The 18,154-nt window shown below is 35.9% G+C and overlaps 1 protein-coding gene and 1 pseudogene across 1 annotated transcript; one reads left to right on the top strand and one right to left on the bottom strand.

Moving 5' to 3' along the window:
- The first annotated feature begins 206 nt into the window (after positions 1–206).
- On the top strand, positions 207–2,051 carry LOC143604852 (deoxypodophyllotoxin synthase-like). Its single transcript, XM_077081204.1, has 3 exons — positions 207–633; positions 1,249–1,570; positions 1,731–2,051. The coding sequence occupies exons 1-3, from the start codon at positions 260–262 to the stop codon at positions 1,974–1,976; spliced, it is 942 nt and encodes a 313-aa protein (XP_076937319.1). The 5' UTR covers positions 207–259; the 3' UTR covers positions 1,977–2,051.
- Positions 2,052–9,417: 7,366 nt separating this feature from the next.
- On the bottom strand, positions 9,418–10,574 carry LOC143604851 (protein CDI pseudogene; annotated as a pseudogene).
- Between the last annotated feature and the right edge of the window lie 7,580 nt (positions 10,575–18,154).

Raw genomic sequence — 18,154 nt, 5'->3', positions numbered from 1 at the left:
CATTTCTATAGTAAAAAACATCATGCAGATTGATTGTTTAAATTTACATCACCATCGTCCAACGTATTGAGCCATAAAAAATATGAATGATAAGAGCTACTGGACCTGGTCTAGCATTAGATTGGATTATTTAAACTATTCTTAACATTTTCTGTTTGTAGTTATGCACTATGAGGGGGTGAGTGTGTAACATATATTGATATATACGCACGCGCACACACTCTGATAAACCTACTATAGAGAGAGATCTAGTGAAACAATGGGTTCCTCAACACAGCCCAAGCTTCCAGTTATTGATTTATCTTTAAAAAGTTTAAACTTACATTCAAGTTCTTGGGTTACAAAGTGCGGTGAAGTTAGACGCGCACTTGAAGAATTCGGGTGTTTCATAGCAGTGTTTGATGGAGTGTCTCGTGAACTTCGTGATGCAACTTTCCTTGCATCGCAAGAATTATTCGATCTTCCTACTGAAGTAAAAGCTTTAAACGTATTAAGTACACCATATAATGGTTATATTGGGCAACAGCCCATGGTTCCTCTCTATGAAAGCTTAGGCATTGAAAATACAACTACTAATGAAGGAGTTGAAAGTTTCATAAAACTCATGTGGCCCTCCGGAAATCAAAGTTTCTCGTACGTTTTGTTTCTAATACTATATCCTTTTTACCGCGTTTTTAAGTGGTGTAACCAAATCTTAAGTCATGTTTTTCATGAATTTTATAAGAAAAAAAATCCGAGGGATTGGGTTCATTGAGCCGCTGGTTTAGGGCTGTCCAAAAAGCTAGTGTCTTGCTTGAAATCGGCTATTTTGTAAACGAGCCAAGCGAGCAATCTTGGTCTGTAAACGATTGAGCCTGAGCCAAGATAAGCTCGCAGGCTTGTTGGCTAATTTAAAAAACCCAAATTTCAATATATATATATATATATATCATCTGTTTATTAATTCTGCATTATTTGTATGTTAAAAATATTATCTTTTAGCTTATATATGTGTCTGTGTGTGTGTAAAATTATAAAATTAATTAAAAAAATAAAAACAAACTAGTAGGCTCAACTTTTACGAGCAAAGCTTGAGCTCAACATTTCAGCTCATTAAGATGAACGAGTTCAGCCCGTGTCCAACCTGGCTCGCTTGGGCTCGGCTCTGCTCATTAACAGCCTATGGCCTACCTTGGTTCCACCCTGCAGGCGTGTTCTATAACTGATATCAAACATAAAATTATGATTTGTTTGATTTTGATGTTTCAGTGATAGTGTGTTGATGTACTCAAAGGCTGTAGCCGAACTAGACAAGATAGTGATGAAAATGATAGCAGAGAGTTATGGTATAGAGGAACACTATGAATCGATTCGTGGGTCAACAACTTATCTTCTTAAACCGACGAAATACCTACGAGCTACAGGGGACGAGAAAATGTTGGGAATTCTTCCGCATACCGATAAATGCTTCATGACTTATCTTCATCAAGATGAAGTAAATGGTTTGGAGATAATGACCAAAGATGGGGAATGGATTGAAGTCGAATATCCACCATCGTCTTTTGTAGTCATGGCAGCGGATGCGTTCATGGTAATTTATAGTTTATATATATTAAACAATCAGATGTACCCAGTAAAATCTCACACATAGTGTAAGATGAGGACAAATGGGTTGATCAAACGGTTAACCGGCAAGTTTTTGTAAGGGAACTATGAACTGGTGACTGATGGTGTTTTTATTTTTATGTTAGGCATGGACAAACGGAAGAATTGAAGCGCCAACTCACAGGGTGATGATGACGGAGGACAACGACAGATATGTACTGGGGTTATTTGCATCTATCAGGGACCACATCATAGAGGTACCTCAACAACTCGTCGACAAAGACCACCCACTAAAGTTTCGTGCATTCGATAATTACGAGTATATGCATTTCTATTACACTCCTGAAGGGGTTAACTCAGAGTGTCCCATCAAAACCTATTGTGGAATTTGAACAGTTCTCAACATATTATTGGTTCTGAAAAAAAAAAACATATTTGTTTGATCACATCTATGTATGCTTGTTGTTTCTTGTTTCCTTTTGTTGAAGAGCTAATCACTTGTATGAATGCATAAAATTTGTGTGGTTCAAAAGTTCAACATATGCATATCTAAAAAAAATAAAATAAAGAGACCTTCAATTTCATTATAAACTTTCCATTGATTGTAAAAGTTCAACCTTTTAAACTTCTTTGTTACTGAACTACAACACTAGAGATCAAAGCCAAATCATTCCATCTTTGACCAATTCTTCCAATCCTCTCTTCAACCTCTCGGATGCAAGCCGACAATCGTTCTCCACCAGACCACCAAACGAGATCCTAACGTGACCCGGGCACCCACACGGGCTGCCCGGGATTAAAACAACACCATGTTTATTAGCGAGCCAACGGACCACGTCAAAGTCATCAATGAACTTATCAGGTAACTTGGCCCACAAGTAAATGACCCCTTCTCCACCTTTGACCGCGCCCTGCCTTAATGGTGATAATGCATCAACAAGAAGTTGGCGGTTCTTGACCAGAGCGTTGACCTGATCCGTGACCCATTTTAGACCCACTTGCATTGAGTGAAGGGCTAGTCTTTGTGAGAGTATGTTGTCTTGGATTTAAAGGAGTTGTGCTGCAAAACCTTGGACTTCATAAGGAAATGCTATCTGAAATTACTAAATTACACAACTGTAAGGAGTATGCTTTAAACACGTTGAAATTAACTCATTTATACAATGTTACTCATTTTGATCTGAGCCCGTTTTAGCCTATTACCCGACTAGACCGACCCACTCATATTGCCACGTCTACCCCACAAAAAGAAAAAGAATGAAGTTGGATCAGAAACACATATCATTCATGTAACAATAAGGCGATACTTATTGGTTTTTGATTTTAAATATGATTCTTATACTTCTACGATTGTCTTTTATATTTTATTATTATCTTTATTAGTTAAAGATAACTTAAGAACTAGTTTAAAAGGTTAACGTTTATCCTTTAGCTTTTTGTATTTGACCAGGAGAGTGTTTCTGATTTGGGTGTATAAATAGTTTATGTATATTCGACATTAAAAAGCAAGTAATGAAAAATAACTTCCTCTGATATTTTTTTCATGGTATCAAGAGCAGGATAAACCCAATTACTCTTAAATAAAAAAAAAACATCATCATGGCTGGAGGTAAAGAAACGTCCGGTGGCAACATGAATAATCACAAAACTATCGATCCCAGTTCACCCTACTATATACACGCTTCCGATTACCCCAAACAAATGCAAGTAAACGACCTACTAACCGATGTAAACTACAGCGATTGGTGCCAAGAGATGACGAATTTTTTATTCGCCAAAAACAAGATGGGTTTCGTAGACGGTTCTATTCCAAAACCCAATCCGACCGAAGATAATTATATGGTATGGCTTCGTTGCGATGCTATGATAAAGGGATGGTTGACTACTGCCATGGAGAAAAGCATTCGAGGTAGTGTCAAATATGCTAATACCTCCCTTGAAATCTGGTTGGACTTAAGAGAGCGGTTTGGGAAAGAAAGCACACCCCGAGCCTACGAACTAAAGCAATCCCTTACCATGACGAGACAAGACGGTTCTTCGGTCTCTACCTACTACACAAAATTACATTCCATATGGGACGAGATCCATATGGTTTTAGCCCCACCACGTTGCACCTGTGGGAATTGTTCATGTGATGTCGGGAGGAAGATGAAAGGATTTCAAGAGAGAGAGCAGCTATATGAATTTCTTATGGGTCTGGATTCTGACTTCACGGCCATAAGGACTCACCTGCTATCGATGAAACCGACTCCTACTTTAGGAGAAGCATATCGTCTCGCCTCCGAGGATGAACAACAAAGAAGCATAGCCGCTGCCAAACGAAACCAAACTGATTCTGTTGCATTCCAAGCCGGACAACAAACAAGACGTGACAGTGGGTTTACGACTCAAAGGTATAAAGGTGGGGCAAAGGATACAAAACGCAACAACGAGAATGAAGTTTGTATGCACTGTGGAAAAACAGGTCACTCAAGGGACGCATGTTTTGAGAGAATCGGGTATCCCAGGCAAAGTAAAAAGAGAGAAAGGGAAGCAGATAGCCGGGTGCATCGAGAACAGTCAAAGCAATACCACTTTTGGTGGCTTGAATGAACAACAATATCAAACACTTCTTAAACACTTTACAGAGACTAAGAATAACATTGAAGGTGATCAATTTTCTAAAGCATGGCAGGTAATTCTATACAGCATGAAGAATGGATTATTGATTCCGGCTCTACGGATCATATTGTCCATTCGCTTAACCTACTAGAAAATTATTCTGAACTTACCAAAGAAACACCTGTTATTATTCCAAACGGTGTTAGTGTTACCGTCAAAGGAATGGGCGATAGAATGTTAATCAACCAAACAAAAATAACAAAAGTCCTATACATACCCGATTTTAATTGCAATCTGCTTTCTCGGTTGGTAGACTTGCCACTGACCTTCATTGCGTTGTCAGTTTTTTTCCTGATTTTTGTTGTATGCAGGACTTAGATTCGAAGAAGATGATTGGAGTGGGTAAACGCGTGAATGGTCTCTATCGAATGGGCATGGTGGTTAAAGAAAAAAGGGCTATGGTGTCAAAGACGGATGTTGAAGTTTGGCACAAAAGATTAGGACATGCTTCATTTGATAAACTTTGTCGCATTGGTTTTTTTCAAAAATAGTTGTTTTAATATTAAAGACTTTAATTGTGATGCTTGCAATAAAGCCAAGTTTACTCGATTACCTTTCCCAAAGAGTTCTATAAAAAGTAATGCGTGTTTCGATCTTATTCATTGCGATATATGGGGAAAATACCGCAAGCCTTCCACCTCGTATGCTTGTTATTTTTTAACTATTGTTGATGACTTCAGTAGGGCCGTGTGGACCTATCTCATAAAGCACAAAAGCGATGCTAGTGAGTGTTTAATGAATTTCCAAAGGATGGTAAAGACTCAATTTGGAAAGCCAATTAAGAGGATACGATGTGATAATGGTGGAGAATTTCTCTCAAATAGAATGAAAGAATTTTATTCTCAGGAGGGAATTCTTTTGGAAACTACATGTCCACATACCCATCAACAAAACGGTGTTGTGGAACGTAAACATCGGCATTTGCTTGAGATAGCTCGGTCCCTTATGTTTCAAGCAAGTTTACCAAGAAGGTTTTGGGGTGAGTGCATACAAGCTGCTACTCACATTATTAACCGACTTCCGTCAAAGGCCATAAAGAACAAGACTCCATATGAGATCATTTTTGATAAACCGATCGATAATAAAAATTTGAAGGTATTGGGTTGCTTAGTATATTATCGAAGTACAGAAACAAGAGGAGATAAATTCGCATTGAGGGGGAGACCTGGAGTTTTTCTAGGGTATCCTCAAGGCACTAAAGGATATAAGATTTATGACGTTGAACATGGAAAATTTATCACCTCTCGTGATGTTCAATTTATAGAAGGACAATATCCTTTTGAAGAAGTAAAATCAAAGGCAAATGATCCTCAAATTTTTGAACCACCTGTTATTGATGAAAGCTATTGGGATCTTCTTTTGGATCAACCTGCTGAAGAAATAAATGGTGAAAAGAATGAAGATCAGTCCAATAATGAGAGTCATGAAGACCCACAACAAGATTATGAACATGGGCCAGGAGATAGTTCTAATGATCACAACCCATTAGACACAAGTGAAGAAAGCAGCCCAGAACAAGGCCCCAATGAGAATGACCAACAATGTACTAATCTAAACCCAGAAGAGCCTGCTGTGACTGAAACCGAGCTACCCATAGAATCTGAATCTGGAAGTGTGTGCAACAGAGAGAAGAGAAATATTTTTCAACCAAAGAAATTTGAGGGTTTTGATGTAAAACTGCCACCTTCCATTGACCATTCGCGCGCCACGAACAATCATTCTTTTTCTACGGTACACTCTCTTTCCAATTATTTATCTTACAATAAATTTTCTAACTCTCATAAAGCTTACTTGACGGCCATTACGAGTAATGATGAGCCGAAGTTCTTCCATCAAGCTATAAAAAATAAGCACTGGGTTGAAGCTATGAAGAAAGAAATTGAAGCACTTGAGGCAAACAAGACTTGGACCATAGAAGAATTACCGGAAGGGAAACATGTTATAGACTCCAAGTGGGTTTATAAGATTAAATATAAGCCTAACGGAGAGATTGAAAGATATAAAGCCCGGTTGGTTGCCAAAGGCTTCACGCAGATGGAAGGAATTGACTTTCATAAAACATTTGCCCCGGTTGCAAAACTTGTGACAGTAAGGGTTCTACTTGCTATTGCGGTTAAAAGAGATTGGATAATACATCAACTTGATGTAAATAATGCCTTTTTACACGGAGATTTGGAGGAAGAGGTGTACATGAAAATCCCGCAAGGATTTTTTAAGAAAGAAGAAACAAAAGTATGCCGATTAAGAAAATCCATCTACGGGCTAAAACATGCTTCTAGAAATTGGTATCAAAAATTTACTACTGCCTTAATTAGTTACGGTTTTGTCCAATCCAAGGCAGACCACTCGTTGTTTACCTTGGTTTCTAAAGACTCCTTTATTGTTGTCTTAATATATGTCGATGACGTTATCATCACGGGAATGATGAGAAAAAGATTGAGATGACCAAAACTTACTTGAATGAACAGTTCAGTATAAAAGATCTAGGACCTCTGAAATATTTTTTGGGCATTGAAGTGGCTCGATCATCCGATGGTATGGTGTTAAGTCAACGAAAGTACACGTTAGACTTCCTTGAGGATAGTGGTCAACTGGGATGTCGTCCAAGTTCTTTTCCTATGGAACAAAATCTGAAGCTGGATCAATGTGAAGAAAGCAACAAAACTGATGCCTCTCAATATCGTCGATTGATTGGAAGGTTGTTGTATTTACAAGCAACAAGACCAGATATAGCATATTCAGTAAATATTCTTAGTCAATTTGTCTCAGATCCATGTGAAGAGCATATGGAAGCTATTAATCGCGTGCTTAGGTATTTAAAAACCACACCTGGGCAAGGTATCTTTTTACCGAAACAAGGAGATTTAAATCTTGATGCCTATTGTGATGCTGACTGGTTAGGATACCCAATTACTCGTCGTTCAAGAACAGGATATTTGTTATTGTTAGGGGGGCTCCGGTTTCATGGAAAACGAAAAAACAATCAGTTGTTTCTCGCTCTTCAGCTGAGGCTGAGTACCGAGCTATGGGGACTACGGTGAGTGAAATTTTATGGGTTCGATGGCTATTAAAAGATTTTCAAGTTTTTTGCAAGGGTGTGACTCCTCTATATTGTGATAATCTTGCAGTCAAACACATTGCTAATAATCCTGTTTTTCATGAACGGACGAAACATGTCGAAATGGATTTATTATTTTGTTCGAGAAAGGGTGGAGTCTCGAGATATTTTGCCAATTTATATTGGAACCAAACAACAAGTTGCTGATTTGTTCACTAAGCCTCTTGGTGCTCAATCTTACGTGTATTTCTTGGCAAGCTGGGTGCTCGAGATCTACACTCTCCAGCTTGAGGAGGAGTATTGGTTTTTGATTTTAAATATGATTCTTATACTTCTACGATTGTCTTTTATATTTTATTATTATCTTTATTAGTTAAAGATAACTTAAGAACTAGTTTAAAAGGTTAATGTTTATCCTTTAGCTTTTTGTATTTGACCAGGAGAGTGTTTCTGATTTGGGTGTATAAATAGTTAATGAAAAATAACTTCCTTTGATGTTTTTTTCATTACTTACATATCCAACTCGCCAGCCCATCATCCCATAAGCTTTGGAGAAGGAAAAAATGTTGACAATGTGATTTCCCTCAATACAAGAGTGCTTCAAACCATCATACATAAAATACCTGTTTATTCTAATAATTAAATTCCAAGTTTCCAACAAATAAAATTTTACTTCTGAGTTTCATAAATTTAGGGATTGATGAAGTGGAAAATGATAGCTAGAAAAGAAACTTCACGGGACGTCTTGATTATAAAAAACTCAAATAGATTAGTGCGAGATGAGAATAACAAGAGTGTCACTAGCTATGACGGGTAGTGCTCAATCTTTTATGGGTCACATGTTACTCTTAATAGTTGTCACCTAAGTCCTTGAATTGACCATCAAAATGCTTTAGCCAATAGGATATAGGTCACAACTTGAAAATCACCTACTAATGCCTAACGGTTACTTGTTTCATCACAGACAAAATCAAAGTTTGATTTCGCTAGTGATTTGAGTTTTTAAAGCTAATCACCTACAATCACATGTGCATACATTCAATTAAGTTTTTCATGTTTTGAAAATGAAAAGTCAAGTTATGAACAATTAAATTTTAACTTCCAGCACCAACAACAAAGACATTTCTTGGATACATGCCGTATTTTATTTCATTTTCTATAAAGATGGAGAATCCTAATTGTTTTTAGATCTATATCACACGAAAACTTAGTGGATTCGAACAATCGAACCTGATCTTTGCTAGAGGGACTTGATTAGCTAGCAACTTAGTAAGATGTATGTAACAATATAATTAAATTAAGGTGCAATATCAAGTCAGGTTGAAAAAACATGATTTAATCATTTTGAATATTAGATTTATAAATTAGAGTTGATCTCAATTGTAACTTTTAATATATTGTATTTCAACAACTTTAGACATGTGATCTTTAAAGGTGTCATGATTGTTACATGCAAAATCTTATTTATTTATAATATTACAATTTCAGCTAAGTTTCTCCTCAAGGTAGTTGTACATTCTGCATTGCAAGTATTTTGTGCATTAGGGGTTGTACAATTTGAAGTGTTTTTTTACACAGTTGTGATCGGACCTCCAAACCCACTAATTCATCACCAGCGTCAGTCATCACTCCTTTTCTACTTGGTCGTTGCCGCTATGCTTCTTCAGTTTACTTACAATTGCATGTAAGGTGGATGTCATTTACGTAATTTCGATTGTCTTTTGGCTCATTTTAAGCTAGTACGGGTACCGACGGCTTTAGGTAACTTTCATTTCGTTTTTGGTAGATCGATCGTTAGGGTTTTCAGAATTGGGTCGTCTGATATCATTTTGCTATTCAATATTGAAGAAACATAAATTATTGTATTGAAATGCAGATACAGGCATTTCAAATAATAAGTTTGATTATGCATCACAAATTTTCAAGTATGATAAAACTTTTTTGGATTTGCAGTACATGTTCACTTATATAATAACTAGATAATATTTACTTAGAACTATATGGCAGAACCATATATCAGAGCACTACACAAATTACAAGCTCCCCTCTTGACTGTTACAACATCAAATTAGGTACTTGGGTAGTTAGTTAACTAATGATACTTTTGATCTCAAAAGTTGCAAACTTAATTCAGCATTTGTGTTCAGAGTTCAAACATGTTGCAAGTTCGCCTTCTCGTGAAGATGAACACCCAAAACACCCTGTTCATATAGAAACATTTGAATGCAAGAATGCGAATTTGCAAATTGCTACAAAAGCTCCGTTTGCTAAAATCCATCTTGCCCAAATCACATATAATGAATTAATAATACAAATAAAAACTCAGTCCGATACCGTCGAATTACCCAAACAATAAACCCGATATTACAAAGCAATAACACATAATCGAATAACAAAATCACAAATACTGAAACTTTACCAGACCCCTGCATTTCATCAAACACCATATCTGTAGCATCAAATCTTATTATTACTATTATCCTCAACCTTCTTACACTCCTCCACTTCCTTCAACCACAAATCCCCAAACTCACAATCCTTCCACGCATCAAACCACGGTCCTCCAAGCGTATAATGTATCGCCTTCGGGTACGTACTCAAATCACCCTCCACAACCCGATTATGCCCAACCAAAAAATTCCACACAAACGGAACCGAACCAATCTCATCATCCTCCAGCCACTGAAACCTATGCAAAAACGCCCCGGACTCCTTATTCACGACCTCGGGCGTCAAAACCTTATTCTTCGGGTGAGCGCAGTTATACAACACCATCGACGACCAATTCTTCCTCGGGTAAACCGTCTGGACCGCCCCGTCCATCTTCGTGATTTCCTTCGGGGTATAATCATGCTGCACGCACATCACAGCGTACTTATCGTCAATCAGATCAAACAGCTCCTTAATATCACCAAGATATAAGAAACCACAGTCCACGAACATCGCCCAGCCTTCATACCCAGCCAAAAACGGTGTTAAGAACCTGGTGAACGAGAACTCAGTGCTCTCGAGCTTACCGCGTTCGCGCCAAATTCGGATTGTTTGATTGGAATGATGTCGACTGGGATTGAGGATAGTTTGAGGATGGAGTAACGGCAGACTTCGTAAGCTACGTGTTCGCGTGGGTCGTAGCCGACGTAGATCCGGTACGGTTTGGTTGGGTTAGGGTTTCCATTGGTGGAATTGTGGTTGCCGTTGACGGTGACGGTGGATTTAACGGGATCCACCGACATTATGTTGAGTGAAGTGGATCTGAGTAATGTGTGTGTTAAGATTGAGATGGGAAAATGTATTATGTGAGAGATGAATTGAGTGTTGTGCCTGAAGATGGATGATACAGATAGTATTTGTAGATTGACAGACGGAAAATGAAGGATTATTAGATTAAAGAGACGCGTTAAGAATCCCGTGTATTTAAGGCCATTTTTCACTCACACCCAAGACAAGAAAGACACTGTTTTTATTGTCTTTTTTTAATCTACACCTGTATAATAAATAAAGGTTTTTCAGTGCCACGTAACATAAGCTTTTTATAAACTTTTTCCACACCTCTCTCTTATTAAATACATTTCCCTCTTTATAAATAGTAGTTTTTTATTTAACTTTTTTCTTTTAATCAATTATCTTTCTTTTTAATAATTATTTTGTAAACTTTTATAAATATGTTGTATTGGTTATTAATATTAAACTTTTATAAGTAACAATTTTTCACATTGATTTAGCTAAATAATTAATTTCAAATAAAGAAATTTAAACTTTATGTTTGTTTTGCAATGAATATTAATAAAAGCTAAAGTCAATCACTATAGATAGTTTGATTTGTTTTTTGGAACAACATGTTTTAATGCATTGTAAGTTATGTGTTTCATTATCTAAAGTTGAAATAAAAAACAAAACGAAATTACTAATTTTGATAAGAAATGATATTATTAGAAGAAAATGCAAGATTAATTTTAAAATCAAAATTCAATAAACTTTAACTTATTAAATATATATATATATGATTATTTACTAAATTACAAGTCCTTTTCTTTCAAACCCTGAAAAGACAAATTCCCTATTGATGTATTCTTAGTGTTTGTGTTAACTTAAACGAACGGGTTTCTTTAGCCGGTTAAAATATCAAACATGGTTCAAGTCAAAACAGTTTATGATTAAAATGAGTTTCGGTCCACGGGTTAGTTTAAAAAAGTAGTCATTTACAACTTCTTTTTAGTTAACTATTTAATTAACCAAGTTCATAATCTTAAAAATCCACAAAAATATAAACATTAGACTACATGTTTTGGATTTTCAGGTGGATAAAATCACTTATCTTTGGAACACACATGTTAGATATTAGCATACTATTAATCATATGATAAATTGACTTTGTATATTCTTCTATTGTTGAAGATTTTAAAAATACAGTTTTCTTTAGTGAGTGAGTTATACTTGCACCGAAAAAAGCGGTCGCTCAAGAAACTAGCAAGCATTCACTATCCATGTTCTATCAGTCATAAAATGATACATTACAAGAAATTATTAGTTTAGCGATGTTTTAAATGACCTTAAAATATAAGGTTGTCAAGTTATAGATTAGTCCTAAAAGTCGACGTTGAAGTAATGTTGCTTAAAATATTAACTAAAAAATTGGTATATGCAATGAAACTAAACTATATGTGAAAATACAATAAGTTAACCGTGTTATAGAAGCCGAAATCATATCCGATAGTAATATTGGTCCATTGAAACTCACATTTTTATTCTTAAAAAAAATCTTATACCTTTAGATAAAATGATTAATTTCAAAGTATGAAATTTTCACTTTATTTTTATTTTGCATTAAAGATTAATAAATGCTATAGGTCAATTATATAGATGGTTTGTATGTTTTTGAGACAATTTATTTTGACTCATGATAGTTATGTGTTGCATTATTTAGAGTTATAAAGAGAAACAATGTGAAACTACTATGTTTTAATATAGAAAATAAAGTTACAAATAAAACTACAAGTATTGCGTATAAAGAAATATTTAGAGATTTATGAATTTCTAACAAATTTTTATTTCCATATTATGTAATGTGTAATTTATTCTATCATATAATATATCTTTATATTTTTTGTATTTTACGTTGTATTATTATTTAAATAAATTTATTTATTCTAACATGTGTGCTACACGGGTAACAAACCTAGTTATTATTATATATTTTATATTTCTGTTATGATCTTTTGATATATATTATATATCGTTTTATGTAACTTTATATATTTTAAAGGTGTATTGGTTTTAAACTTTTAATTAATCTCTAACTATTATCTTTTTTGGTTGATGTAGGTCTAAACTAACGAATTGGTTGACAATTATCGCACATTTTTTATATTTGTTTCCAACGACCCATGGCTAATAGAACTATAACGTTGTTAGTTGTTGTTTGCCGGAAAACGTATTTGGACGGGAAACTCACATTTTATTGAAAAACTCAACATTTTTTGTCGCAAACATCTTTGTAACATTGGATTGTACCTTTAGGAACATTTTTCTAGTAAAAGTCTCAATTATTGACTTCTTCGAAACTTTGGAACCATCGTCGAAATCGGTTGATGGTGCTCAAGTGGTGGTGGTTGGTTGGCTGCAAGTCAATTGGTGATGGCGGTGTTCAGGTTGGGTTTTCCGGAAAGAAAATGTATCTTTCCGGCCAAAAGCGTTTTCCCGGCGACCTACAAATAACAACATTAGGATCTTGTTAGTCGCGGACCGATGTGAACAAATAAGTTAAAAGACGGGACAGTCAGCGGCTAATTCGTTAGTTATGACCGACAGCGACCAAAAGATAATAGTTGAGATTAATAAAAAGCAATACACATGTTTTAAATTAGTTACTTAATCTAAACTTCAATGTAACTTGAAAACTTCACAATATAACGATCAAGTTCTTTTTGTGTGTCACAAAAATCAGCATGGGAGGCTCGGAGGGTGTGCGAGCCGCACCATCAGCCGTGGCACATAAGTTTTGTGGGCACAAACCATTTTTATACATATTACATATATATGTTTTTTAGTGTTAAAAATAAGGTTATTTGCAATAGTTTATGAAATTACATGATCAGAATGGTTTATGCTTATAATAAATCGGTCGATAAAAGTTTTATCCATGTACGCTAGCGAATAAAAAAATTTCGATAAGGCATATAGACATTTTTATTTTGGCACGACCGAGGTATTTAATTTCTTGATGACAGCCCTAAAAATCAGTATAACTTTATTCTTGTAGATTCACTTAACTTTAACTTTCGTTACTCGTTAGGCATATTAATTTCCAAAACTTTTTTTATAATGCTTTATTTTCTTAAAATTAACTTATGCAACTGAAAAATGCATGCATGTTGGTTATTTAATGGTAACTTTTTTCCAAATAATTTGAAATAGAAGATAAGAATTAAAGAAAAAATATACTATTTAATAACCAAAGAGTTAATGGCCATTTTCGTCCCTGTGGTTTGCTGTTTTCGCCATTTCGGTCCAAAGTTTGAAATTTTGTCAATTTCGTCCTCACGGTTTTAAAAATTGGCCAATTACGTCCCACCTTCTAACGACATCCAAATATGTCGTTAGTTTCAGGGGTATTTTCGTCTATTACGCATTTTAATAATTAAAACTTAATTTATATATATTCCTTATACATACATACATATATATATATATGTAACCTAAAATAATATAAACTCTCTCTCTCTCCCTCTCTCTCAACCGGATGTCCGACAGCCACCACCAACCTACAACCACTTATGACCACCACTACCACCGCCTATGACCACCGCATCCTATCAGCCCCACCGCGTGTTACCAAGGATCCACTCTCATTATCTCAGCCAACAACATGCTCAGATCCACAGTAATATCAACCGCTGGTTGCATTAGACCGTCCGCTAGAGCCATTGGAGCATCTAGGATCTCCGGAGAAACCACCTGAACCTGCTGTCACACCCTCAAAATCCACTAACGGAGTTTTACCGACAGAGGGTGTGAACTAACAGGATCGGAATCATCAGTTATAATCAAACCATAAAAACGTTTAAATGAAAATAAGTGCGGAAGCGTAAAACCATAGAAACAATGTTACGTCACGCAGGACGATTTAAAACCAATGATAACGGTTAAAAGTAAGTTTGCATGGTTAAAAGTTTTTCAAGCAATGCATGTTCCTAAACCACGCGCCCGCCTCGGCTACCTGAGAATAACATACTAAAAGTGTCAACACAAGGTTGGTGAGTTCACAAGTTATATAAAAATAAATCGTTTAGCGTTTGCGTTCAGCGTTTTGCGTTACAGCGTTACAGCGTTTTGCGTTACAGCGTTACAGCGTTTTGCGTTACAGCGTTACCAGATAGTGTTATGTCAATTATATATCTATAGGTAGCTAGCCTATAAAGCAAGTATTACTAAGTGTTCGACACCGAAGCTGACTCGTTTATTAAGTGCCTTGTCACCAGGTCATCCAGACCATGGTACGTGTTAGCCAAAATTACACCCGCTCGACCTCCAGTCGAGTTTAACGTTGGGTGGGGTTTGTCAAACCCAGTAGTACTACTCAACAGTGACTCGCTATTCTAAATATTAACCGGTTCGATGTGTAGGACTTCAAATGTTTCGTTTGCCACTTAGCCTTTACAAGTGATATATAATTTATAACAAAATCTTAAATGCGTTGTGGAGTATGTTATCTCCCCCAAGTGAAAAGCGTTTGAAAACAGTTTAAAGAGGGGAAAGTGAAACTCACTGTTTGCGAAGAATTTCCCAATTTAAATCACCAAGATGCGCGTCACCGAAAAACTCTCTCTAGCGTTCTAAAACAACAAGGAGATTTTTCTAAGTGTCGGAATATTATCGAGTCTCTAGACCCGGCACATAATACCTATGCACATAACATGTTTCGTGTTTCGTTTGTGAATCGTGTGTGACTTTAACAAGGGTATTTGTGATACATTACATATGCAAGCAATCATATACGTGTCATGTATTCATAAAGTACATCACTAGCAGTTACTCCCCGTAAGGGCAATTTGGTCAAATCATTACAATCAATTAGCTATTATTCCCCGCAAAGGGCATTTTGGTCAAAACACGACAATTAATTTGCAATCATTCCCCTCAGGGGCAATTTGGTCAAAACACAACAATAAATTAGCAAGTATCATGTTTCATGCATTTTCACAAAACTCAGCAGCTAGTTTCACCGAGACAGAAATCCTACTTGAAAGATTGTACTATTCCACCGATCATAGCATCTCAATTAATTTACCAAAAATCATCACAGAAGCATATATGTCTTAGGTTTCCAGAACATATTAAATTATATTTTTATTCCACATAATTTTCTCACAATCATCAAATCATTACAGCAAACTCATAACAGTCAAATTCATGCGCAACAGAATGTTATTTGCAATTCCCGTTAAACGAAAAATCCAATAAATGCAAGACCACTTGGGTTAGGTTCCTAACTCAATGAGTCAACTTCCAGAAGTGGAACCGACCCAATTGGTCTCGTAGTTCATGAGATACAACATTTACAAAACAACCTAACAGCAGGTCTAACAGCTCAGCTTTGCACAACGTTTTTGTAAAATCATAAAAGTTAACTTCTACTTGTCCAAAAATTACAAGTTTATATTCTTTAGAAACTAGACTCAACCTAGTTTACTGTAGTATTAATAATCTCAACCAATTTTCATGTTTACACTTCGTTACAGTCACTTAAACATCAAATACACATTCTGTCCAGAAACTGTTTGCATCCAAACTCAATATATTAACAACCTATGAACTATCATACATTCATATGATCCTCTAGACTCCATAAACACCATCCATGCACATCAATTACATATTACATACTTGATTAGGGTTTGTGTTTGAACTCAAATCAAAGACACAACAATTTACATGTAACAAGATTCAATCTAGTTATCAAATCATCATTCAAATAACAGCAATCATATTAACTATACACACAAACCAAAATCGGCTGTTAGGGTTTACAATTAACCCAACAAACATCAAAATTAAGTAACAAGGATGTATAGGATAATCAATTATACCTTCCTAGCACCTAGTTCTTCAATCACAAGCTTGATTTCTTGGTTGAATGTGTGTGTGAAGGCGACGGCAGCAAGGGTTTACAAGGGAGGGGGGGCCGATCGGGGTTGGGATAATAATAATAGTTAGGGTTTACTTGTTAATGATCTATTTATAAACACAACAAGTTACACTCAAGTCCCTCCACTTTCAATTGTTGTTTTTTTTTTTCTAACTTAACTAACTTATTTCTTGTTTCTTGTCTAGCATTACACACAATATAATCAAGTAACACATATGTTAACACATAATTATTATGTTGACGTTTTTCGTTTATTCATCAATCGTTTGCGTCAACTCGTTTGCGTTTCGGTGCAAATCCCGAAAGACTACACATGTAGTAAGTGTTAAGCGTCATTTAAACCCTAGTTTAAATGTAATGAAGTGTGCGTTATAGATTCAATAATCTTAAGTTTGAATTGACGAAGTTGAGTTAACGGAGTTAACCTGAAATTGACGATTGTCACACCTGCGGATTCACATCCGGTGCGTAAGTTTCAGCGGTCGTGACTGCCGTTGCCGGAGACGGTTGGAATTTAGCCATGGTGGTTCTGGTGGGGGATTTTTGAGGTTGAGGGAGGGAAAACGGTTATTAGCTTAGAAAGCGTACACTGTACGCCAGATTCATGGTTATATAGCCCAACAAATAGAAACGTGTTTGGTAGCACGCGGTGGGGCTGATAGGATGCGGTGGTCATAGGCGGTGGTTGTGGTGGTCATAAGTGGTTGTGGGTTGGTGGTGGCTGCCGGACTTCCGGTTGAGAGAGAGAGAGAGAGAGAGAGAGAGAGAGAGTTTATATTATTTTAGGTTATATATATATATGTGTGTGTGTGTGTGTGTGTATGTATGTATAAGGAATATATATAAATTAAGTTTTAATTATTAAAATGTGTAATAGACGAAAATACCCCTGAAACTAACAACATATTTGGATGTCGTTAGACGGTGGGACGTAATTGACCAATTTTTAAAACCGTGAGGACAAAGTTTACAAAATTTCAAACTTTGGACTGAAGTGGCGAAAACAGCAAACCACATGGACGAAAATGGCCATTAACTCATAACCAAATTTCATTATTGTTTGGTTTCTAATTTTAACAATATTGTTGTATTGGTTGAAAATCCAAAAAAGTGTGTTGTTTCAAAAGAATGCACTTGTTTGATATTAAAAAAAAATAAAAAAAAATAAAAATAAAAAGACTATCTAATTGTGCTAATAGTACCCCACATGTGTTCTAGTGACTCAACTTCGATTTCTATTTATGTCACTTTTGAATGATATTAGCAATGAAGAATTTAAGTTAAGACTTGTGTAAAGGTTGTCATTTGAACCTTGAGCCCAACCAGATTTTCGGATCTCATCGTGTGTTACGCTAGAGAGTTCTGCTCTTATGGTAGCACAACGACTGTCAAGTGGCAGTCGGTGGTATGATTTTCCGGGGGAACGTCCAAGCCAAACTCTGGTGCTAGTGCGAGCCCGGTTAAAACAACATAGTTTGACCAGAATGAGATATCAAGGCTCTTCAATTTAAAGAGTGTCATGATCTAAATTAAATACAATAAAGTGACCGTCATACAAAAAATTGTGCTAAGAGTAACTCACACGTCACCGACAATGCACCACGACCAAGCCGCACATAGATAGAAATAGACAATAGTTTAGTTCTACTCATTCTACACTCCTATATTCCTGCTCATGGTTTATTCATTTATTGTTTTATAAGATC

This window comes from Bidens hawaiensis, unplaced genomic scaffold, assembly GCF_021521415.1.
Source record: "Bidens hawaiensis isolate Kalapana, Puna unplaced genomic scaffold, B.hawaiensis_p1.1 tig00067151_1, whole genome shotgun sequence".
NCBI classification, from domain to species: Eukaryota; Viridiplantae; Streptophyta; class Magnoliopsida; order Asterales; family Asteraceae; genus Bidens; species Bidens hawaiensis.
The sequence above is the reverse complement of the archived record's forward strand: the minus strand, read 5'-3'. Positions and strand labels throughout refer to the sequence as shown.